At 40.5% G+C, this 25,536-nt stretch overlaps 1 protein-coding gene across 2 annotated transcripts in view; it reads right to left on the reverse strand.

Moving 5' to 3' along the window:
- The window catches only part of LOC148644061 (multiple epidermal growth factor-like domains protein 9), a 194,118-nt gene that overhangs the window by 53,371 nt on the left and 115,211 nt on the right, over nt 1-25,536 (reverse strand). For both annotated transcript variants that reach the window (XM_088615360.1, XM_088615359.1), the window contains exons 3-4: nt 20,773-20,912; nt 1,092-1,241 (exon numbers count right to left, since the gene is read on the reverse strand). In XM_088615360.1, coding sequence (XP_088471486.1) covers nt 1,092-1,241; nt 20,773-20,912 — 290 coding nt within the window. The remainder of the gene's footprint in view (nt 1-1,091; nt 1,242-20,772; nt 20,913-25,536) is intronic.

The following is a 25,536-nucleotide window of genomic DNA, read 5'->3' on the forward strand; positions in this document are numbered from 1 at the left end:
ATTATTATTTAGCGTATCGTGGGTTGGAGCGGGGTGTCGGACCCAACCTTGGCAAGCGATGGGCTCAAGGCAGGGTACACCCTGGCTGGGATGCCAGGGCACACGCAGACACAGGCACGCACTCGCACCACGGACACTTTTCCCAGAAGCCAATTAACCAGCCGGTATGTCTGCACTGTCAGAGGAAACCAGGGCACCTGGAGGAAATCCACATAAACCCGAGGAGAACATGCAAACTCCACACAGACAGCACCCCAAGTCTATGTGGAAGCCCCAAAGCCCCCAGCACTGCAAGGCTACCCACTGCCCAATAACAATACAAATAATTATTCATTTGTTTTGCATGTGATTGACAAGTATTTTGTTTCTGTTCATCCTAAAAACAAACGCCTCACTGGTAGATAATATTATGCTTGGATCATAATAGGTACCATTTCAATAATACCCGTATTCAAAGATGAAGAATGTGATTATCTAAGAAACATTTCAAACAAATATTGCTCAATACCAGTATACCTCAAGGCTTTGCAGGCCTTGATCCAGACCGATCTTTAGCCGCAGTTTCATCTGGATTTAGAGGACCTTCACCGATTCGATTTGCAGATTTAACCTCTAAGATGACATCCTCGCATTTCCATGCGAATCTGCCAGAACAAGATCCCAAACGCAGTCAATATCAAAGGCAGTCCGCTTCCGCCGAACAAAAAAAAAAGAGGACAGATGACAATAACGGGAACGATGCAGCAGTGAACACCGAAGAAAGGCCTGACAATGAGAATAATCCCCCCCAAAAAAATCCTCTCTGTGAATTTCTCAGCAGTCGAGACTAACTACAGCAACATACCATCACTTGGCAACCAGCTCCTACGGACAAAAACCAGTAACCTCAGGAGCCCCGGACATCGGGCTTAACTGACAGGCTCAGCTCAACGTCACGTTCCTCGGTGCCTGAGAAGACACCTTAAAGAGAGGCAAGTGCCTTCCTCCCCAGTCTCTTCAGCCACCTACAAAGACACAGGCTTCTTCATCACAGCCCGGAGTGCCTGTTACTGGGCCACGTACTGTACGGTAATGTTAATGAATGAACTCACCGATATGGCAGCTCCCTGTGGAAGTGACAGGGGAGCAGGGACAAGGCTCACAGATCTCTGTCAGGGCTGCACCGGGCCTCCTGTAGAAACTGTACTTGCATTCTTCACAGCGGGGTCCTTGTGTGTTGTCTTGGCAGTTCACACAAGTGCCTGAAAGAAAAGCAATTCACATTAAAAAAAAAAAAATCAGGTGGATCTGACACACTGGCCGGGCAGCTGTCGAGCAGTGACGATGTCACTGAAAAAGAGTTAAAGTAAAATGCCAAAAAAAAAAGGGAGAAAATCCTACCTGTCCTAACAGAAGTGTAGGTGACAAAAATCAAATGCACAAAAGTTTTTTTTATTATTATTTTTGCTTTATGCACATGGCATGCACCAACCTAGGCTAAAATATTTTGTACCTAGGAGAGAGAAGCCAGATTTGGAATTAATAAGTCATGAAAGAAATAGGTGTGACAATGCATCATTCAAGCGTGATGCTGTTGAACAATTGTCCTGTTTCAGAAAAGCTGTTAAATAAGAGCTCTTTCATGTCCTTAATTTGTGTGTACTGTATGTGTGATTGTGCGTCTAATACAAAAAAAAAGTGTAGCTTTGAAGCACCTGACTGTTCTAAACTCTCCAGATCAAGTGTTTCCCACTGAGTTCTATCATGTGCTCAGTCTCTCTCATTATGTGACTTCAGACATGAAAAAAAAAGAAAAGAAAGCTTTCAAGCAGCTAGTGACAAGCTCACTTTCAGTGGCTGTTCCTTTGGCATGACAGAGCCTTTAAGATTTCAAGTATCTGTGTCCTCTTTCACTTGAGGTCCAGTGTTCTCAGACCAAGACAAGTGTGTTGTAAATACCGTATTAGGTGCTGATGGAGAACATAATCACTCTACAATAAAGTATAAGATTAAATGCAGCTGAAACAGTAAAGCAGAATTTATATAATAATTTCTTTGCCCAAAGGGTTGTTGGAGTCTGGAACGATCTACTCAGGCATTTGGTTGAAGCAGATACTTTGGTTTCAGTCAAGAGTGGATGAGATCTCTGGATCGATAAACTAACAACTACCAAATGGGCTGGGTAGCCAAAATGGAGTTTGCTGGTTGGAACCTCTCTTATGTGATTGCCTTCTTAAGAAAGTTTCATGTTTTACAGGACATTTGTGAAATGATTTAAAAAGACCTTATGCAATGACTTGAACTTGTTCATCTTTGCACTCCTGCCTTGTGGGCTTTCATTTTAGATATCTCATTGTTATTGGACTGTCTTTTTGCCTCAGGAGGCCAAGACCTCATTTAGTAGTGAAACTGCAGTAATAACAGCTCTTACTTTAACAGGCACAGGACATCAATTCTTTCTTAATTAACACTAAAATGTGAACACCTGGCTCTTAGGATTTGATGGGTCAGTTAAAGTGATGCTTAATAGCAAGGTTAAACACTACATTACTTTGTTGGAAAAAGATTAAGACGCACAGCTTTCTGCTAGACTTTATATTTATATTAAAATAGTAATGCTTTAGCACTGTATTAACTATTTCATCAAGCGGTCAGATAAATGTAAAGAACCTGAGTCTTTGCCAAAAAAACCCCAACTAAGCTTAATCCAAAAAATAACTGTTTCCTACTACCTATCCTCAACACATTACTGTTTGATTTCAGAGTACTGACGCAGAGCTCAGGGCTCAAGTTCTGAGGATATCTAAAATCAACCTAGTAATGGATTCTGCACAAAACAGAATGATGTCTCGTGTTTACTGGAGGTTGTGAATCTGTTTTGGAATTATTTTAGTTTCTCTCATACAGTACAATACCACTGAACAACAATGAGACCTGCCCCTGTATAGTAAAAGAAACAGCTTCCTCACAAACAATTTAGTATTCTACTGAATAATAATAATAATAATAATAATAATTTAAAAAACAGCATAGTTCATTGCAGGCAAGCAATTTCCCCACAGAGTTCAGTCAAAATTAAATGACACCAAGTGCTAAATAATATTCTTTTAAATAAAAGAAAAAATAAAAGAGAACCTTCATCTGAATGCAATGGCACTGAAGGAGCTGGAGAAATATGTCACATACTGTACTGACTGAAAACTGCAATCCTTAATAATACTGTATGTTTGGGAGTCTGACTGCTGCTGCCAGTACCTTCGGAGAATGAACAGGTTTTCCTTTGATATGCTGACGTCAAACATCACGCTGACGCTGCAAGATCTGGGATTATTCCCTTTTTCACACACCCTTCCATCCAATGTTGCATTGATGGAAATGTGCCTTCTTTCCTTGCCGCACTCCATGGTGCGTGCTTCTGTTTTTCCATTTTACGGCTCTGAAAAGATCATCTTAAAGCCCCTTCGTCAAGTCCAAATAACGTTCCTCTGCAGTGGGGAATGGACCAGAGTGGAGGTTCATGTCACTCTGTAATTCGGTGGAGTAGTTCACCGGTGGCTGATTGAATGTAAGCCAATACAATGTGGGCGATGGCATCGGAGGTCAGTGACTAGGGGTCGCCAAAAGATGGTGCACATGTGACTTTGAAGTGCCCGAGACAGACTGGCTGAGTCAGCCACAGAGCCTGAGAGCCAGCCCAGCCCATTCACTGAGAACTCTGCTGTAGGCCGCAACCTGCCTGGGGCTCAGGGGGGCAAAGAGGAAAATGTCTTGACAGAACACACTTCACAAGGTGCGGGCACACTGCCCTCGCACTTCCCAGGAAAGGGGCGAGATGCTGTGCAGCTGGGAGGCGATTTCCTTGGCACTGAGCAATTCCGAGCTGGAAAGGCTGAAGAAGAGAGAAACTCCTGCGCGCGCCGCAGTTTCCAAACCTCCCACTGTATTGCAGAACTCATAAAAGGATGATGTTTTGGAAACAGATCTTCATCAGAGTGCCAAAATCACAAACTGTCTATGCCTCCCCACCATCAAATGTGTTGCTAATGAACCACTAATCAATACTATTATAAAACGCTTAAACAAATACAAAAAAAAACCATTTCTCATTCACAACCCTGCTGAACCCGCTCTTATTAATGTATTGAAATGCTGCACACCTGGGCTTCTTTTGATTCTGCTTTATTCTTTTAGTCTCTTTTTCAATGAAAGTTCAATGTGTGGTGGTCAGTGCTGTGTCAGAAACGGCTCACTCCCTATTACTGACAGGTTTTTATCCAATGTATGTCTGAGAATGCTACTACGCCTGCAGAAATTCAACAGCATTAATTTAAGAAATAAATACAAAAGAATCCTCTTGACACTACAAGGCAAAACTTCCCAAACAATAAAATATTCTTTATCACAATAAACATGCGAGATGTTAGGGTGTAGCTCACTACATTATGCTTTTTTTTAAAGAACGTGTCAACACAATTTGCAGCAGAACCACTTGCTTTTTAGAAATGAGCAAAACTTTTAGCGAGACAAAGTCTCGCAAAGCTCTGTCAAACAAATAATCTGTTGTTGGTATGAAGGATTAATGTGTTTAATGTTGGTTTAGTTATGATATCTCCATTTTCCTTCCTGTTTATAGGGGATTTTTTTCCCCCAAGCAGAACACTTGGAGCCTTTGTCTTCTTACGAATCCCTTGTGGACATACAGTAAAATTCAAAGACCAAGCGGACTCTTTTGTTTAACTGTGTATTTACTTCTTACAATGATTCTTAGGATAAAGGAATGAGTCAAGGAACATGAGAGACACACCTTCATTTCAAACACAGTGACTCTCAAAGTCCCCTCTCCTCAATGTGCTGATGCTGGTAATATGATGCAATCACAGCAAGCAAAACAGAAAATAAGCAGCTCTGTGAGTTAGCAGGGAAATAAACCCCTTGGGGGTTTATGTAGACAAGACAATTAAAAAAAAAGCGCCTCTTCATTAGTTTTAGACACTTACGCCTTATGAGTTATGTATCGGAATGCGGGGTTTTAATTTCACGCTTTCCAGCGTCAGCACAGGGTGTGACGGTCTGGAAATCTGCACGCTTGGGAGAAAAGCGGAAAATCGGGCCGCAGACCCTCATCAGAAAGAAAAGGTGAGGTATGTATTCTGCACTGCTCACCTGTTTCAGTCTGCTGCTTCCCATGTTCTGACTAGGATCCAGAGCATGCGAGGCGATTTCCTGAGCTACGTTCGTTAAAAGCAGTCTATTGCACGGCTTTGATCTCGTGGCTTGTGACCCATACCCCAGCACTGGGGAGCTGCAAAGCCACAGTCAGGATCTTAGGCTGCGAGAAGTTTTCATTTGGTGTTTCTCCTTGGGGCACAGCTCCATAGCTGCTGCTGGTGGCCTATTCAGTTCAACAGTACACAACCTGGTTTTAACAGGTCGCCTGAAAATCATGCTGAGGTAGGTTGGTGCTCCATCAGAATCGTGAAATTATTAAATCCATGCACTGTTATACGTTTTACACAAATGAACTGCAGCAGTGTGGGAAATGGATTAGGTCTGTGATTTTAAACATGCATTCACATTGTGCTCCAATGCAGATTTGTTCTGATTTAATATCTCTCAGATTACTTAATTTTAAATTGTAGAATTATGTTGATTAAAAAAGCATTTTCACACCTACTTTGCCCTCAGCTTAACTAGTTTCTTCAATCGCTTTCTGAAAACTTTCAACAACGTTTCGGCTGACAGAGCTCCACTAATGTGCTTTTTTTTTTTAAACACAAACACACAGCACGCTGCCCTGCTGAGTGCATAACTTATCATTATCTCTAACTGTGCTGTTGGCCTTCTCAGTTTATCTGGGTACATCTCAAGACAGATGCATAACATCGGGGAAAAAAAGCCTCATAATTAGCAGTGACTTGCAAAAATGCATCACACTGGCAGATTGTTTTATGAGACATGTAGGCAATTAAAAATACAGCACTAGCCAATATTTTGCATTCTATTGCTCATGATTCACATGCTTTTAGACCTGTACATTCTAGCTTCTAAATGTTGATTGTGTAGTGAATGTGGTATTTGTCTCTGTCGAGGGCCAGTGCACTGCACAGCATCAGAAAAACGATTTCACACGAGAAATTTCCTGAGCTACAGTGGAGGCGTCTTGAGACCCTTAGAGGCCATGGCTCCAGTCAGCCAACAGGCAGTGCATTGTGGTTCAGGCGGCGACTGGTACTGTCAAAGGTAGACTTCAAAGTTCTCCGTGGCTGAAGTGAGAGAGCTGTCAGAAATACAGCCAGCGCTGTATTATTGTATTACAACCCGAGTGCTATTTGAATGCTGGTGTACAACACACTGTGTACAGTTCTTTGTGTCAGAACAGGAGAAGATGCCTCAGAACGCTCAAATCCTAGTTTCCTTTTTTGTCCAAAAAAGAAAGCTAAACATTTTCTTCCAGACAGAGTGAAATTTACTCTAAGAGACAGGCCAACGAAAATCAATTCAAAGGAAATTCATTGTGTTTATTGGTGTGTTCTGCAACTTAACATACAGTACTGAGAGGGAATGTGAACTTAATGGGTAAATTTGGCCTAGAACAGAGGACAGTTAAGCTGTGGAGTGCTTCCTCAGATGAGGCGGTCCAAGTCTGCTTAAGCCCCATCCATCCGTTGTCTTATCATGATCATCATCATCATCACTGTCCATGAAGATCAACTGCGTTGGTGTCCAATGCAGTGTCCATTATTCCCCTCCACCACCGTCGATCCCTGGCTGCGTGGAGCGTTTGTAGGCCCGGCCCACACCCCTCCAGAATGTCACCCAGCCATCGCGACATGGTCGTCCACGGGCGCGGGGTCCACTCATACCTCCGAGCGGATAGAGCCAGATAGCTGGAGCTCACGACCTGCTACGACCTGCGACAGGGTTCGCTTCTGACCAATCTGCTGTATTAGTTGTATAATAGTACCAGCGTACGCGCAGGACAGATCGGTAGCAGCGCATCTGGAAAGCATTTATACAATCTTAATCTATCTTGTTGTCTCATCGCTTCGTCTAACTCAGGGTCGTGGGGGAGGCAGAGGCTAAACCTGGCAAGTAGGCGCGATACACCCTGGACAGGACACCACTCCATCAGAAACAAACACACACACACCCACACCAGGCAAAATCCCATGTGAACATGGGGAGAACATACAAACTCCACGCAAGACAGCGCCGCAGGTCCGGATTTAAGCAGCAGGGCTAACAACAACACCACCACCCTCCTGATGCAAACCGAGAACGTTAAATAAGACTGGAACGCATTCGGCAATTCAAGACACTCTCCTGCGCAGAACTGGAGTCCAACACACTGTACAAGAGAGACTTTTTGAAGGGGATTCGCCAGTTTGCTGGGCTTGCATATCCAGCTGGGCACTGCGGTTGCCCATTGACATTGACCGCTTGAGGATTCTGTCATGCCAACACAGCTATCATTACCTCACACTTGGCCTGTGCAGCAGTTCTCAATGTCATCTTCAGCCTGGGGTCCTTTCTAGCATCCAAAGTCATTTATTTTCGCATGACTAGGTAGATCTTGTCTGTCAGTGGATGGAACTACACTCACTAAAATTACCTTTTTGTAGGTGACTCCCTGTAGGGACAATCTTGCAAATACATGTTTGGATTACATGTACTGTAAGAACACCACCGTAAGGAAAGGGAATGATGAAAATAATTAAGTCTGTAGTCCTAACATACAGATGAACGAAGATGATATGAAGGCAATGGATACATCAGCTTTTTTGTCAAACCTGTGAAGAACTATACTAACGCTGGGGGCAGATACTGTATAAAGTAAATAGGACAACCAAAACAGAAAGACAAAGCAAGTATGTTTCCTGTAGATCTAGCATGGCCAAGAGCTTCATATATTTAAGTAAACCAGGGCAAAGGATTCAAAAACTGGTGTTGACAAAGAAACGAGACACTACTTACTTCACACTTAGACTTGGCGTGAAATGTGTAATTGAAGCCAATGAAAATTATTTGGATCTTCAGACTCAGAGTCTGTAACCCTGGGTCCTGTTTTTTCCCTTTAAAATAAAACAGATTTATTTATTGAGCTGTAATGGTACACTGAACTACAACAATAACATTCGGATTCCATTATGTACTGTACCACACATTTAAATATAAACTGTTTTTGATACACCACAAACAAGATCTGCCTGCTTGTGACTTCAGCGCTGCAATATGCATTGCATTATGCTGTAAGTTTAAGAGCCTGATGAACTATTTAAATGTACTTACTTCATTCTAAGTGATCATGACAGCTCTTTCTATTTGGAACTGACATTCCTAATATTTGCTCCTCATTTTGTATACCCCTGTGGTTTAAGATCCTGAACTGATTTCAGTCTGGCTTTCCAATACTATAGTCATTCCTAAAAAAATGAAGTAAACTAGAAACTGCTCTGATTTTTGTTCTCATTTTCCATTATAATAGCACCACACCACCGCAGAGGCAGGGGCTGCTAGATTTCATTCTTAGTTTTGTGCTTGAAATCAGCTGCAAATGGACTGAAAAGAAAATAGAAAATAAAATAATAATCATTGTAGGCAGTTCACGGTTTTCATTCAGGCTGAATTAGGACTCCACAATTTATGTATGGTCAAATGGTTCTGCACAGTTGGTCTACCCTTTCTTTAATTTTTTCCAGAATAAAAGCTACTCTTGAAGAAACATATCCCCCCACCCCTTGCAGTGAAGAAACATGCCTCCCCCCACTCACACATTTCGTGTTGCCATGACAATTCTGATTCCCCCACTCAGGGATAGCCATTCAGCATGATCGGCAACTGAGCTGGCTTCATATTAGACAGGGCACCACTGTGCCTGACCAGTCACCAAGCAAGAGGAAAACTGGACGGATCCGCATGGAGGCAACTCTTAATCGAATTAGTCGTTCTGTCACTATCAGCTGAAGCCAGATCTTTTCCCTGAACCCCACGTTTGCGCCCTAACTTTGTTCTCTTGGTGGGGGAAAAATGAAAACACCCCTAACCAGACTGACTGGCTGGAAAACCGATGGTGACAACGGAGATAGACAGCATCTGGACAGCACCGACATGGCTGAGCATGAAGAAATTCTTGACTCTGAACACTGCTGACAATTCATTCAGTTTTTAAGATCCTTACTAATCTGTACTGCACTATGGTATATTCAAGGGAATGGGAGCTTTCGTCTTCTATCAACTGTTCAGTTTTTGTTCACATAACTGCCCTGGTGATTCACTGAAATGTCTATCCACTCCTGTAATAGTCATCGAGTTGTAACGGTGTCAAAGAAATTAGACGCTGCGTTTCGTTTTGGATGAAGAACGACACAAAGGGAAACTAAGGGCAAGCATGTTCAAAATTGACAATAGTAGGCATTTCTTTTGCACAAAGTATTCATGAAGTCTGGAACTAGCTACAGTACCTACTGTAAGCGAGTTTCTGAATTTGATTTTAGACTTATAGGAATCTATAATTTTATCTAATTTCTATTATTTATCTGTATTTTTTCTTAACTAAAATTCTTAATACATTACTGTAATTCACTTGAGAGTTATTTACTAAAAATCTGTGCGACAGAAAAACCAAGCTGAGACTCATTTCATGCCTAGAGTCAGTTTCAGCTCATCACTGGTGTCAAGGTTATAGGTCATTTTAAAAGTGGTTTCATCACATAAATTCTAAAATTGATTATTATATTTTAATTCAAAATAATTGCTCGTTTTTCTTTTGTTTCTTGTTTTCTTGTTGGATACTTGTTGGTTTTAAAAAAGGCAGCAGATGATTAAGATGTAAGGATACAGCGAACTTCAAAAGACAAGGTAAAAAATACAGAACTTAAGGCGGGTTGATTTTCCTAACCAATGTCATTCACAGCGGGTTCTCATACAGTCCTCACTATGAAACTGCACTTCAAATACTAAACCATAGGAATTAGTGAGTCATCCCTATGAACTCCAGCTGTTCACCTTGGCTTTTCTTAGTAGTGTCCAAGACTGCAGAATCTTAATCCTCTGAGCTCAGGCTTCTAGAAGACTGTTTCAGCAAGGCTGGTTGGCACGCGTTTGCAGAGAACAGATATGTACAGATGTATGTTCAGATGTACATACAGTACAGGTGTAAACAGTGGCTCAGGGGCGCAGTGGTTAACATTACTGCCTCGCAGTGCTGGGGCCAGGGGTTCAGTTCTGGGGTGCTGTGTTTGTGGAGTTTGTATGTTCTCCCTGTTTTTGCCAGGTTTCCTCCTACAGACCAAAAACATAACGGTACTGTAGGTTAACTGGCTTCTGGGAAAATTCCCCCGTGTGTGTGTGTGCCTCTGTGTCTGCCCTGCAATGGACTGGCATCCTGTCCATGGTGTACCCTGCCTTGTGCCCATGGCTTGCCAGGACAGGCTCCCCTGTGAACCTGAACTGGACGGAGAGGTTAGGATTTCTATAGGTGTAGAGACGCAGAAATCGGGGATCTTCCTTTTTTTCCCCCCTTAACTTTTCCCTCTTTGCTTGCACTGGGGAGTTAAGACTGATTAAAGTTCTTCGAGAGGCATTGAGCTCATAGGTGCAGGGACAGAACATCCATAAGTGATGTAGAAAGATGCATAAACCTTTGACTTTTAATGAAGGATGAGCCAGGGAGCAGCTGCAAGAGCACAGATGGGGTGGAGGAAAGGATGCAGACATGTAATTTACAATTAAGTAAGCAGGAAGTGTGATACTGTATTTATAAGTACTTTGTGGACGATATTAGGTTTTGACCTCCTCCCAAAAGTTTCTTTAAACCACGCTGCACCTATGTTTATGAAGACTACAGTGCACAGTTATCTGCCCATTTACTTTTGAAAATCGACCTTAAATTGACTGGAGTTTTCCACTTTTACTTTTTATTTATACGGTTTGAACATGCCTTTCTTATACTGGACCCCAGGAATACAAAAGGGGTCATTACAGGAAACATTCATTAGACTTTCATTCTATGACGGTACAGTATATAAGGTCTACACAATGTCAATACAACACAATAAAGCTGCAGTCGCTTACAAAATGCTAAATTTACAAAGTTATACTTCTCTAAGGGTGAACAGCACACAGTGAACACAGTGTTCATTGAGCTGATTTAGCTGTTTCTAATTTTGTGAATATACACCAACTATTTCGCCGTTGACTTTGGGAAAGGCAATAGTTTGTCCTAGGAAAGGAAGAGTCGATGATTGACTTTTTCCCTGCTCCCTCCCTCTCTCTTTCCTCCATGTGGACACACAGCCCTGCTGATGATAGGACATCTCAGGCCAGAGGCCTTTAGTCAGCTGCACTATCAATGGATCACACACACAGACTTTTTAAACTTGTTCAAATAGAAAAAGCTGACATGTTGGATTTTTTCTGGAAGGATCAGCAGAGTTTTTTTTTAATGTTGCTGTCGAACAGAAAGAGTAAGAAAAGCAGTTATCCGGGGGTACTGCAGACTGTACAGAACGTTTCGAGGATGTACAGTATAAGATCATGTGAGTGAAATTACTCCTCGCCTTAGATAATACTGTATACTAGCAAACACTTCAGGTTTGCTTATTCTAAAAGCTGGAGAGAAACATCTTTGCCCAACCTTTCCCCTTCCCCAGAGAAATATACTCAATATTTGCTCAAAATTTAGTGACTAGTCAATGTGTACTGAACATTGCTGGAACCCAAGCCCTCACTTCATGCATATACAGGAGTTCTTCATGTGAAAGGACTGGAGGAATAACATATTAGGGTAGATAAACTTCTAGGAATAAGAAATTATAAATGAACTCTTATCCTACTGCTACTGCCTAGTGTCATGGGCACTAGTGTACAATGGTGACGTAAATAAAAAAATAAAGAAGAGTAAGGTAGCTTGTATTAAAAATTGCCACTGCTAAGCCAGCCACATTGACAATATTTGTTAGAATGAGAACATCCCAGTTCTTAATAATTGTACCTGGACTGGAAATGTGTGTTCTGGGACACAAATCTTTCCACCAACTGCCAAATTAAACTGCAAAATGATGGGCCCAAAATGAATGTACAGGCTTTCTTTAAGTGGATGTCGGAATAGAAGAATGTCAAAAGACACAAAGGGGCCCCTAGAAATAGCAAAGAAAGAACAGTGGCTGCCTGGTAACACCATGGCTGAAGATTGGGCATATGGAATTTCAGCTTCTAATTAATGAAACTGCTGAAAATATTTGAAAGATCTTCTGCTGTACTACGAGTATAATGGCAGCTTTGATATGACTCTATAAAGAACTGTTCTAAATGGCAGCATACAGTATATAATTTAAGGCATAAGAGAACTTAATTGGGGCCAACAAGTCAGATAAAGTTCAAAAGGAATACCATCAAAACTACAGTAGGCAATTTACCTCTGATGCCCTCAGTCACCTCACTTAGCTCAGTACGGGATATAGGTACCTCCACTACACAAAATGTATCTTGTAATTTTCCTCAGCAATCAGTATATTTAAACGATATAATTTAGAATAAAGTTGAAATATGTATCTAATTTGCAAAGGATGTAAAAATAATACTCCCTGTGCTGGTATAATGGCAGGGATATCTACAAAGTGTTCCATGTTTCTGAGTCTCAGGGCAAGTAAATGCCTAGATTTACTGCTATTAATTCAGACTATCGCTATGTATAGCATGCAGTGCTCACACATGAGGTATCACACAGAGACATTCACTTCATAGCACTTCATACAAAGCACAAACCAATTTTCCAGATGTTAATTTCTATATACAAATTGTTCTATCCTGGAAGCGCCAATTAAAAATATCATGGCAAAGCGTCAGTTGAATGTCAGTTTCAGGTTGTCAGCTACAGTAGTTACTGTACATTCTGCTGATACGTTCACATCTACACAATATTAATTAATCTTCCTTGTAAAAGTTAACAACAACCTACAAGATGTAGACTGCTAATGGTCAGTGTTTTCTACCTCTTTAGTGAAATCAGGGAGTGGGAAGTTGAAACTGGCTTTGATGTCACCGGATGTTGTCTTCAGATTAACATGCCAATTTTCTGAACTTCAGATATCTTCCAAAGAACAAAGGGGACTAGTGCACCATTCACTCTCACTGCACAGCAGCAGAAAAAACGACATTTGTTCACATTGCAACAAAAAAAACAAAAGGCACAGTCCAGCAGTTGGAAAATCCATGGAGCTAAATGGCACAGATTTCAATACTGAGAGGAAGCCTTTCATAACCGTTGCTAACATATTTCCAAATCACAGCTTGGACCATTGTCTGTAATGTATCAGCAGGACTGCAATCATAAGCGTAAAATAAAAAACTATTGTGAAAAGGGGAAGCTATATTAATTGCAGAAATCAGTTTGAAGAATAGAGGCTATCCCTTTAACACAAAGGGCCTCATCAGTCATCTGTCACTTGATAGTGAACCCATTAGAGTGAAATAGATTCTTTGCTGATCCATCGTTAATGCCGAAAAATATCTTTAATTATCTAAAGAGCTACTGTATAATCCTGGGAACCCTGTGAAGATGCGTAGTTTTGACTGTTAAATACAAAAAGTGTTCTCTCATTTACATGCTGCGCATTTAAGATTAAATTGCAATGCTACGATAAAAAAAACCTTCAAGTGGCCTTTGCACATTTTATGAACATCACTGTAAATTCCCATCTGCTGCTCTAAAACTGTGTGCTTTAGTACTTCAGTTTTATAAGTAATATTTCTTATGCTCCATAAAAAAGAAAACATCAGGTACTGTACCTAAAAAAAAAAAACTACTGCTTTTAAATATACTTCCCCATGAAAATAATTTAGAACACCAGGAGCTGTCGGGCAGGAATTCACACACAATGTGCTTTCTATCAACACAGACCTTCTTTGCACAGTGTGATGGGACAGTGTACAAAGTTAAATATGATCTGTTTGTACAGTAAATAATGTGTCTTTTTAACGGTATCATTTTTCCATTTTATAGAAGAATCAGGAGCTGTCTCTGTCTGTCTCCTACCATACTGGATTCCTTGGTTTGGTTTGTGTGTTTTATTATTAGCCCACTGAGAACAACCTATGTTCACACAACCCCGAGAACTCTAATGGTGTTTCACAGAATGAATTACTATTGTTTACCTGGAAGCAACATTTATTGAAATCCCTGAGACGTTAATATTTCAAAACAAGCAAGAGGCAGATATTTACAGTACACCACGGATGTAAAAAAAACTGTGACTCAACTTGACAATCTGATTATTTTGGTGGGTGCTCAATTTAATACGCCAGGGTTCAGTGATTTTTAATTGAGCAACTCGCTCAAGTCTAGCTGTGCTGCCTGAGTGACTGTGGTTTTCTGCCTCCTCGCTGCGACTCATTGTTTCGGAACAGTCTGATCAGTGTTTCAAAGCTTCCTCTATGAACAGGCCCCAGCGAGTTGTCAGTACCAACCAGACAGTGACAAAGTGCCTTGAACTATGAGGCACAGGAGGTCAATTAAGCAACTGGGAAACAGCATCAAATTTGTATTGCCATTGGGACTAGAAGCTGAAAATCTTCACTTTAAAAGCATTAGCTACATGTGGATTGATATTGTTTCTTTTCTCATTCTTTTCCACAAATTCAGGAGAAATGTCGAGCTGTTCTAGAAGTAGCACCATTCTAGGGCTTTAAATGTGGCATATATACTGTATTGTTAGACCATTTTTAAGATGCCGTGCAACAGGGACACTGTCTTGGGTTAAAAGATCACCCTCAGAAAAGGGCAGCTCCCAAGAACTCCCATGATTACTCGCTCCGTTAACCTATAGGACACGAGTAACAGTCAAATGAAAAGACACACATCCTTCAACAGAAATCAGGTGGGCTCTCGCCCTTGTAAGACTTATTTCATGTGCTGTGTTCATTGATTGATCGCATCTGCAGTTTCAATGAACAAGGTGTGTATAATACTATCTTCAAAATGTAAATTTTTAAACCTTTCCTTCATAAAACGCTACTGTAAATTCCAGTTGGTCCGGACAAATCTCATGGTGCTCCAGTCAGTCCTGGTTAGTTGAAAGGTAACTGAATCTGTGCTGGAGTGTATAGGGTTTTGCCAAGTACAGATTTTTGCAACACTTTGCCGATTAATCATTCACGAATGTCAATGGCTGATTACACATTATTCAGCTACGTAGTTTGGCATGTAAGGCATTGTATCAAAAAGCCAAAACTGAAATTGCTCAATTTTTTCAACTAACATTTCACTAAAGCTAGATTAGTGAAGTGCTCCCCACTTTCCTATGGTGATCTATTACAGTGTGTAAGGATTTCAAAGCTTTTCATGAAACCGAATCAAAGTAAAATGCACTCAGTATCACAGGACAATTTACAGGAATTGAATTCAATTAAATTAAACTGAATTAAAAGCAGTCGGGAGATTCTGAAATCTCCTATGTTTTATGCTTGTGGAACGTACAAGTATAGACCTCTTTGAAATGAAATACTGTACAGTATATTGGAAAAGGGGGCCTTGTGGAACATATCCAGAAGCATGTTTGGCAGAATTAACAGTGTACTGTATAAAAAATGTGAATCGCCTGTAATGGTTTTTACTATACAAACATTCAGCTTGGAAGCACAAAATTCAACAGCAGTAGCACGCTGACTTTGTAGTCGGATCTCATCTGTCACTACTGGGATGGGAGACATCTAAGGAAAACCATGCTGCTGTTGGAAGAGGTGACCAGCAAGTCAAGAGGCCTCTCTCTGGCTGGCAGAATCATCTCAGCCTGACTAGGGCATCTCAGCTCAAACTAGAAACCTCTGGACCACTGTGTTCCCTCACTGTTTTCACCTGCATTCTAAGTATATCCCTTGACTGGTGGAGCCAGGAGATCCTTGTATTTTCAGCTTTCCAACTCTGACATGACTGAGCATTGATGACTGTCTTGGGAAATGTGTTTGCAATGGTGGGCAGGAAAGTAGAAAAACAAATTAACCGTCATCCCGCAGTAAGAACGGCTTCAGGAGACACTAGATTCATGAGCACATATCATGACGACTGTGAAATCTCAATGAAATGAGCAGTTTTGCATTCCTCCTGGATATGATTAATAAAGACTGGGATATTGATGCAATTTAACGAGTGAGTCTATTCTCCTTACTGATGTGACACATGGTCCAGAATAGATAGCACTGCATCCATCTTTTAATTTTCCCCAATATACAGTATGCCTTCAGCAGCTGCTTTAAAATGCAGAATCATAATAGACCCTTAGGATAAGCACACAAAAAATATGCTTTGCTGAGTTAATTGAACAGGCAACACATTAATCATCAGCTGAAATTCTGCTGTTGCAAGGTGTCTAATCCAGCATCATAGGATTCAGCTCTAATCTGATCTCACATATGCTCTTGGAGCCAGCCCTTGGTTATCTCTTAAAGAAGAGTGGTACCCTGCAGCCTGAATTACAGATTCACTTGCAATTTGAGGATTGACTATGATACAGTGTTACAGAATAGTAACTCCTCTATAGTAGAAGTGAACTGTAGACAAGTCCTCATGCATAAGCCAAACTGCAGTTTAAAACTGCTATTAAGCACAAAAATATTGAAAATTAATTAATTAATATTAATATGTATTTAAAAAAAATCAGCATTTTCTCACACAATGAGGAACTTATTTTTGGACCATCCACCGATTTGGAACTGTGTATTTGTCATACCTTAGTTCACAGTGACAAACCTCGTAGCCGCACACAGGGAAACTGAGAGGTGCAGACACGCTCTGCCAACACCCCCCATCTTCCAGCCATTCGTCTTTTATCACGCAACACGCTACGCAACCCCGTATAGGAGGTTCAGGCCCCACTGGAGAGACGTGTCCCTCTCACTGACAGTCCTGCACGTATGACAATTCAGGAGGCCATAGGGGACAATGAGTGTCTTAAGGCCAAATAACAAAGAGCTTTTTACCCTTCGCAGTGCTCTCCTGGTCATAACAGGTTAGTTCAGGTTAGAATCTGTGATCATGGAGCTTAACCCACACTCAGCAGAGCACCTTTATCAGTTATGCCACCTTTCTTGTACTGTATTTTATTTCACTCACCGGGACATCATAACTATCACTCGGTAGGATGAATGGCTGTTCAATAAACTTCAAAAAGGTACTGTTCAATTGACAAATATGCTTAATATACAATCTTACAGCATCTTCCAGATTTATTCATAACCCTAATGAAAGGTGAGTAAAAAACATCATAAATCAGAATGAGTTATGGATTGCATAATGTGTCTTGCTTAAAATCATTCCAAAAATGTTATAATGTAATCATAACAGCCAAGACATATTGGTCATAAATTTGTCATAATAGCTGAATTCCATAAAACACGAGGGTCAATTTATTCATGACTCTAAATATTCCTAAGAGGAATAGTGTCATGCAGTCATGTTGACATCAATCATTGTAACTAGAGTTCTGTAGTGTCTAGACATTCTTGTCCAGACCATTACACCTGGACCTCCCTATTGATTGGTTTGTTGTTCATAACAGGTTAAATTACCACAATGCCAGTGTTTAATCAACCCTCTGCTCCACTCTCAGCTAATGAGGTGATTTAGTGCCTATGACATATTCTGCGTGAATCATGGTCTGGATTTTTAAATTAAATCTAAATTAAAAACAATATAAAACTTGTAATGTAATTGAAATCACTTACATTGATAAAAAGGACTCTTGCCAGGCACACTGTGCCCAGTTTGCTGATGCTGTTGAATACTCCCACCAGATGTTAGTTTTAGACACTCCATTAAGTTGATACAGAATAATTAAACTATTAAGGCATTTAGGAAGCAGGAATTAGAAGCTAATTGTGTCTTCCACTTAGCTTATTTGTCATAGCGCAAGCTGACTGTTCAATGATGACTGCAAAAACAACTTGTTTTTTCCATGATGCAAAGATGAGTCAAACCTGAGTCAATGTCAACAATGTCAAATCTATCCAATCAATTCCTGATCCACTGAAAAAATTCAAAAGAGGGAAAATTATGTTTTGGGGATAGAAAATTACATCCAGAATTACAATCAAATTAACTTTTCTTAGTCCTCTGCATTACCTCAAAGAACATCTCAATTTTTTTAAATCCCCCTTTATCTCAATGGATTATGTCCAAACTACAAGTTAAAAGGAGTGTTGCTGACTCACTGCTGTTTTGCTGAATACATGCAATGCAACCCTTACCATGACTTTAAAACCCACAAAGCATAATGTTACTTCATGGCACAGTAATTTTCTGCTTCAAAACATCTGTAATGCGCATGGCACAAGTGCAAAATAATCATCATAAGTGCAGCAGAAGGTCTGAATATTATTATAAATTGGGGGGTGATAAAATAGAGAGCAGGAAAAATAATCAAATAAATGTGAATGTCAAAAATACACCTGAGTATTGGGTATAATTTGAGGCAAAAATAATAAATTAGAGGCAATCTAGAACAAACAAATATTTATTAACAATTACAAGTACACAGAACTAAACACCCAAAATGTTACACAACATACAATATTAAACATTAAGCTATTTACAGTACAAAACAAAGGGATCTCAGAGGTCTACATCGTATAGACCCAGAATGCTAACACAGTAATCTGAAACACTATATTATACTTGCCAAGTCAACAAAAGAAATACTGTGCTGGGTCCTTAATAAAAGAATCAGAGTCAGTGCTAAATATCCCTTCTTATAACCTGGGTGCCCAAAACTGAATGGGACTCTTATGTCCCTACTCAAAAGATGCAATACCAAATTAGGAGAAAACGTCTTTAGCCTAGGGATTCAACAACAAAGGAAACCAGAATTTCTTAAAATTGAGCACGGCAAGATCTCTTAAATAAGGTTCAAATTACAGAGGCAGAATCTGGTCTTCAAGACTGATCAGAACTAGGTCCTCTTGCCTGGCACAGACATAGAGAAAGAGATGAGTGCTGATGCTTCTTCCAGCTCTCTCTGTTTTCCTCACATTCATTTCCTATCTGCTCTTTGTTTCCCTGTTTTTTATGCTGTGCTTCTGTGTTACAGTAAATGTTTATTACTAACCAGAGTAAACAAGCAGAAAAACGGATTAAATCATGTTTGATCCTGTGTATTTACCCATCTGTAAGATCAATTGTAGTTGAGCAAACAGCTTAGTTTCTATGCACTCCTTCCAGACTCTGTGAACTGCAAGCATTTTTCTGAGACGTCAACTTTCCAAGTGAATGACAAATGACCTGCATGCCCACCCTTAGCTCACAGTAATATATAGACATGCACATTAAAAGGACTGGCGACATAATGACTCATTCATTAAACTAACACTGTTTGCTGACTCAAACAAGACAACCAGCATGCAGTCTGTGGATCCCAGTAAACAAAAAATTAGAACCTGACCTTTCGCAGAATATTTGATCAAATGTTCATCAAATAGCTGGTTTAGGTCAATAAATTGAGTGTTAACACATTATGTTTCTGACATTTAGTGATATAGTTTATTTAATTTTGAACTGAGTAAACTGTAATAACTAACAATCTACATAAGCGAGCTTTTACTATTTTCCTATGCTAATGGAAGATTGCAGCTCGCTTGTTGTACTATGGCTATTTTGCTGTGACAGCTACAGTAAGCCACATTACAATGACATACTTACTTTGTCTAACGGTAGTAGAAAGTAACTCAAACAAGACTTTGCTGAATATCTCTAAACTGTGAGAGCTCAAGCGGCAATACAATCCTGCTATTTTGTTAATAATGTGATACAGAGGACTGACTGATCAAGAAAATAAATCACATTCACTAACCAAATGATACAAACTGTAAGCAGCAGAACATTTTGGACAGGATGTGTCATGTATCCCACAAAGCAGTGGATGTAACAATCCCATCTCATTCTGTTCAGGAGAACTGAGTTGAGTTGTGGTTAGAATGAGGACAAATTTGTGTGGGACTAAAAAAAAGACATTATACCAGCTTGCAAGAGGAGTGAGATCTGGCTCTGCAGAAGAAAATTGATAGAGGACTAGCTCATACTCACAATCCAGCCACACACTGCCTGCCACTGAAGGCTCTTTATCTGACTGGGGATTGATAGTTTTGTGGCCCAAGAGAAGCCTTGGTATAGGGGAATCCTAACCCTTAGTGCAGTGAGGTGTACAGTGACTGAATTGGAAAGTGATAAAAAAAAGGAAAACAACGACATGTAGTTAAAGCTATCTAATTAAAGGATTTCTTACAAGGCATTAGCTGGAGCTAATTTAGAATATTGTACAGAAGTCTGCTTATTGCATTACAAATACGATATTCTGCTCTGCAACCTGTCAACTGCCAAGCAATCATATTACATTCCTGGGTCCAAAGGAATGTCCTTCGCTGTCAAGCTGAAAGAACGAATCCGTTTTAATCTTAAAGAAAGCTACAGTACAGGGGAATCGGATTCATGCATTCAAAGTCCTTAAAAGAACAGGCAGAGGAAATCCAGTGGACTTCTTCAAAATCAACAAGGAAACGAGAATCAAAGGACGCAAATGGAAACTAAGCACAAGAGCATTTAAAGCTAAGAAAGAAGTGCTACGTCACACAAGGGGCTGAGGGCAGCCAACAGTCTGGCTGCTTTCAAGAAACAGCTGGTTTCGTGATTTAGCTTTTTTTTGTCTAAATGGACACAACCGCCCAGAAGGGCTCCCTCTCATTTGGAACCCATCCCACTGTATGTTCTTCAGGTTCTGAGCAAGGAGAAAGGCAAGGGTGATCACTTACCGGACTGGGGGTGGCAGTCACTGGAATGATTGTTGCACTGGCAAGGTCGGCATCCCGTGGTGCTGAATGAAAAATATCCAGGCTTGCACTCATCACACTTGGGGCCATACACTCCCGTTTTACAAGTACAAATCCCAGAGCTGTAAGACACAGAGGCGAGGAGGACATGAGGACGTATTCCTTTGCAACTCCCACGAGGCAGACGTTTTTTTAAAAAAAACAGCGTAATCAGAATGGTAACATGAAACCTTGGAATGGGTACGAAATAGTCCTTCCGGAAAATAATAAAAGGCCCATTTTCAAGAAAAACCAGCCTTTAGGGTTGAAATGTTTTCAGCTAAATTGGAAATACAATTTTATTTGCAGCCACCAAAAACTTGATTACATGGGATGTAAGTTCTAACCAAGTAGGAATGCAATTTTATGCGTTAATCTATTTTTATGGTGTGCATATTGAGCTGCACCAAATAACACAAAGAGACTTGGAGCTGACTTGGCATAAAATCCCCTTGAAACTTGCAAAACTACAGCACAGCGCTAAAGTGAAAAGTGTAAGATACACCTGGAAAGTGAAATGAACTTGATTCAAGTCCAGAGTTAAGTCAGCCAGGACACCAGGGTGAACAACACTGGAAGTGTAACAGTAGTGGAGAAATTTAGCAAAGGCACTTCATTTCCATCCATCTGCTATACACTTCAGATCCCAGCTGCATTTCCACAGATCGGTTTTGCTTGAGTAATTAGCAAGTGAAATACAAACATAACAAGGAACAACAGAACAGGATCACGCAGAACAAATCTGGTGGGATGTGAACTGTGCAAGAGATCAAAGATCATTATGAACAAAGTAAAATTCCCAAGACATTTTATCCTGGTGAGCGCTATATCATACACATTTCAGAATCAGCACTACCCACTTCACTACTAAAATAATAATAATATCCTGTGTTTTTGTTTGTTCCAACATGTTTTCAGAATTACATTTTTAGTGATTAATATAAGGATATCCGGAGAATATAAGGAACAGTTATCGTATATACAGTATATATTCATCTTATATATACAAAATGGAGGCTTGAAGATTGAGTCAATAAAGAACAGAAGGAAGAAGGAGAATGGCCCGCTGTTTTTCAAGTAATGTTCTTGTTCTTTCAGGCATTATTCTCATGTAGACACGTCAATAAAGTCAAGCAAACAGACAAAACAAATACCCCAGGTATGTTTCAATCTTGCCTTCCAATCCCCCAAGCTGGGAAGCAGATTCTTATACAGTACATGAATCAAACCAGTTTACTGCCAAAACAAATGCACTAAGCATTACCCTGGCTGGTGATCAAGCAGTTTTAAGTCTGGAATCATTTTGGGAATATAATGTGCAGCGATAAACATGCTTTATAACAGATTCATTCTTTAATCATTTATTCATTAATCACTGTAGTTCACAGCATAGTTTCCTCCATGTAATATTGTACCTTCTAGGCACATTTTGTAAATCTGTGGAGGTGAGAACAGAAAGAACGTGTTTTATTTGGGGCCAAGGGAAGTTGTGCTGGACATTTACAGTACAACATTGGCTCACAATGACGATACAGTAACCCTGGGATTCATCCAGCTGTATTTTGAAACCTAGCCATTTGTAATGATTATCCCATGTCAGGAAAACAGAATGTTAGAACTGGGACCTATAACAGGGATCTCCTGAGAAGAGAATATTTTCCAGTACTGCACATCAGACATAAAATGTAGATTTTCCCCGACTGCCTAAGCTGATTTAGAAGATATAAATCCACCAATTCACACATCTCGTCGCCAATCCTTGCCTGCCCTCGTGTGTAAAGTACAGTCTCTTTGTACCAGACAGTAAACCACCAGTAAAAGCTCCTGTTTCATGCGTGTTTCAAAGCAGGCTGAGCCTTTCATTTTTTAATGGCCAAGTTTCACAAAAAAAAAAGCTTTTTCATCTTAAGTGTATAGGAGATGGTCTAAACCACAAACGGAATCGAGAACATCTGGTTCCACTAACGTGCTTTCTGAATGAATTTGACATTTGTTCTGCGAGTGGAGGTTTTTTTGTATTTCAACCACATTGATACAGGCTCAGGAGCAGAAAGCAATAACAATGGTTAGTGTGTGTGTCTATAATGGGCAAAAACATCAATTAAATATTTACCAGAGCTGAGTGGAACCTTCTGCGCTATTTTATAATTTTGCCTGTTGCATATACTGTAGACTGCATTCTCTCAATTCACACTACAAACCAGAAGGATACCGACTGTAAGATACTGTATGTATGTCTAAAAGTACTGTCATGAAAAGAGCACTCATCAAGCTAGTTGTCCTATCCAGACGCTGTCTTTACTGTGAAAACAGTGAAATAATGAGACTCTGGACATGTGCAAATGAGACAGTGGGAAACATTTCCCCATGGACAATTAGAGTATAACAAACACAGAGGACCACTTCGGCTCAGCAAGACCACTTTTTGCATCTCTGCTGGTTTGGACACAGCTGCTTGAAGCTGTTCAGTATCAACCATGAAAACATGGCTCATCACGTGTACTAAATTGTGTTCACCCACAGTGAGGTTTGAAAATGGCAGCTTTCCCTCAGAGGCGAAAAGGTGAAGTGACAGAATAGGTCTCTCCTTGTATATAAGAGGTGCTTTAACAGAAGAAGGGTTTAAACAGTCATCTTCAGCAGCACTGTTTTGACAAATTAGCGTGATTTGTATTGCAGTTTAAATGATCATCTGTGGCTATATGGTGTAATTATTTAGTTTACAGACTGCTCATTTGCAAAACTGAAGGGGTGATCACACAGAGCCGTAATCCTCCTCACTGTAATGACAGACGTTGCCTCTGAATGAGGAGGTCTCTCAAGGACATTTTGCTCTGCATTAAAAAGCAGGAAAAGCATTACAATTCAAAGCATTCCTCACTAAAAGGTCCTCTGAAGATGAGTCTTTCATAGGATAAGCACACATAAGGAAAATGACATGCATCTACTATAGCACTGCTAACTTTTCTCTTTCTGGCTTGTCAGGCAGTGCCTGCAGCTCTTCATGAGACTTTTACATAACATAGGTGCTAACGTATTTTCCAGCACTGGAAACACGGAGTGAGTCTGCCAAGGTTGTTATACAGAGAACAGTACAGTGGTGTGTTGCCTATTCCCAAAGATCTGTCATTGTGGCACATGGGATGTTTTCTCGGAGGATGTGATCTCCTGAGGGTTCCTCATTCACTCCATGTTCCTCACCTCACCACTGTTACTCAAGGTCTACACAAGATGCTCGCCACCCATAACCTCTCTATAGCGCTGGGGATTAAGGACATCTCGTGCAGCCTAGCTGGAATATTTACTTGAATTTAAGTGTTTTAGATTACTCTTCTGTATTTGGACAATGCCCATATGGGCCGGTCTTTGTCAACCAATTTGAGATGGAGCTCTAAACAAACTGACAATCTGCCAAAAAAAAAAAAAACACTCTCCTGTACTGAATGTGGTTACCAGCTAGTGGAAAAGGAACAGGGGCAATAAAGTTCACTAATCTGAAGAAGGCAGCAAACCCGAAAGGAAAGCCGACGCTGAGTGTTTGTGAGTTACAGGCCCTCCACTGCGAATCAGTTGACTTTCAACATGATGCTGGACACACTCCTGGAAACAGTAGATCAGTCTTTGCTTTTTTTTTTTCCTCTCCATAAAAAGCATGGAAAGGAAAGGAAAACCAGGCTCCGAGCTAATCATTCCCAGGTTCGTGCTGAAGAGCTTCTGCTGCCTCCGCTGATGGAGGAGAATGCAGTGTCCGTGTTCTTGTGTGATGCATGATCAGGCTTGCTGCTACACACTACACACCTCAGCTTTACTCTGGCTTTGCCTCAGTGTGACCATGTAGCTTTCTGATTCAACTCATCGCGTTCGTGGACCGTTTATAAAAGGTCTCTGAACTTTATTTGACAGTTTTTCATGCCCCGGACCTAAAAAAATTCAAAGTGAAATGAAAAACAAAAAATGGCAAAAACTGCAGCATGTTGTATACATTGTTCATTCCTTAAAGTCGATGGAAAAAACCTTGAAGAATTACAGGCGCACATTTACCAGAGCAGCAGAGCATATTTCAAGCTCGCCATCCGTTTCCGCTCCGCAGTTAAGCGAAGACATTTGTTCTGGATTAAAAGGTAAACAATTGCTTACACAGACACAGTTTAAACATTTTAATCCACTGAACATGACCGCACATTCTTAGCCTGAGCTTCGGTGGAGCAGGATGCATTCAAATCGCAATATCGAGCTTTCGTTTCAGGAAACCAAAGATAAAGAGTTTAACAGTCAGTCTGTTAAAGTAGTTAATCACCAGAGCTCTGTTATTTTAACATTTCTGCAGCTTTGTGAACAACACGCTCCCTGCTCTGTAAAATAATGACAAACTGAATGAAAGAGTATCTTGACCTTCCACCTCATATATCAGGACTGCAATCGGTGACCAAAATCTTTCTCTTGTAATGACACAGCACTCCTGGGTATAGGCAGTGCAATCTAAAGCAAAATCAGTCACTCTGTATTGTGTAGAACTCATTGAGAAAGCATGACTGTTAAAAGATTGCTTCCCTTTCCTGCTCAGAGAGTGCCTTCTTGCAGTGCCTGGCTGCTTTGTTCTGTGTCATGTCATGTCCCTATTGAAAACACAGTGCGTTCCTTTAACAGAGGCATCTGGTTCGGGTAAAGCACATTGCTGGGGAAACAAGAGCTATTGTTGCTACTCCA

Source organism: Lepisosteus platostomus, chromosome 21 (genome assembly GCF_059453375.1).
Source record: "Lepisosteus platostomus isolate fLepPlt1 chromosome 21, fLepPlt1.hap1, whole genome shotgun sequence".
In the NCBI taxonomy this organism is placed as follows: Eukaryota; Metazoa; Chordata; class Actinopteri; order Semionotiformes; family Lepisosteidae; genus Lepisosteus; species Lepisosteus platostomus.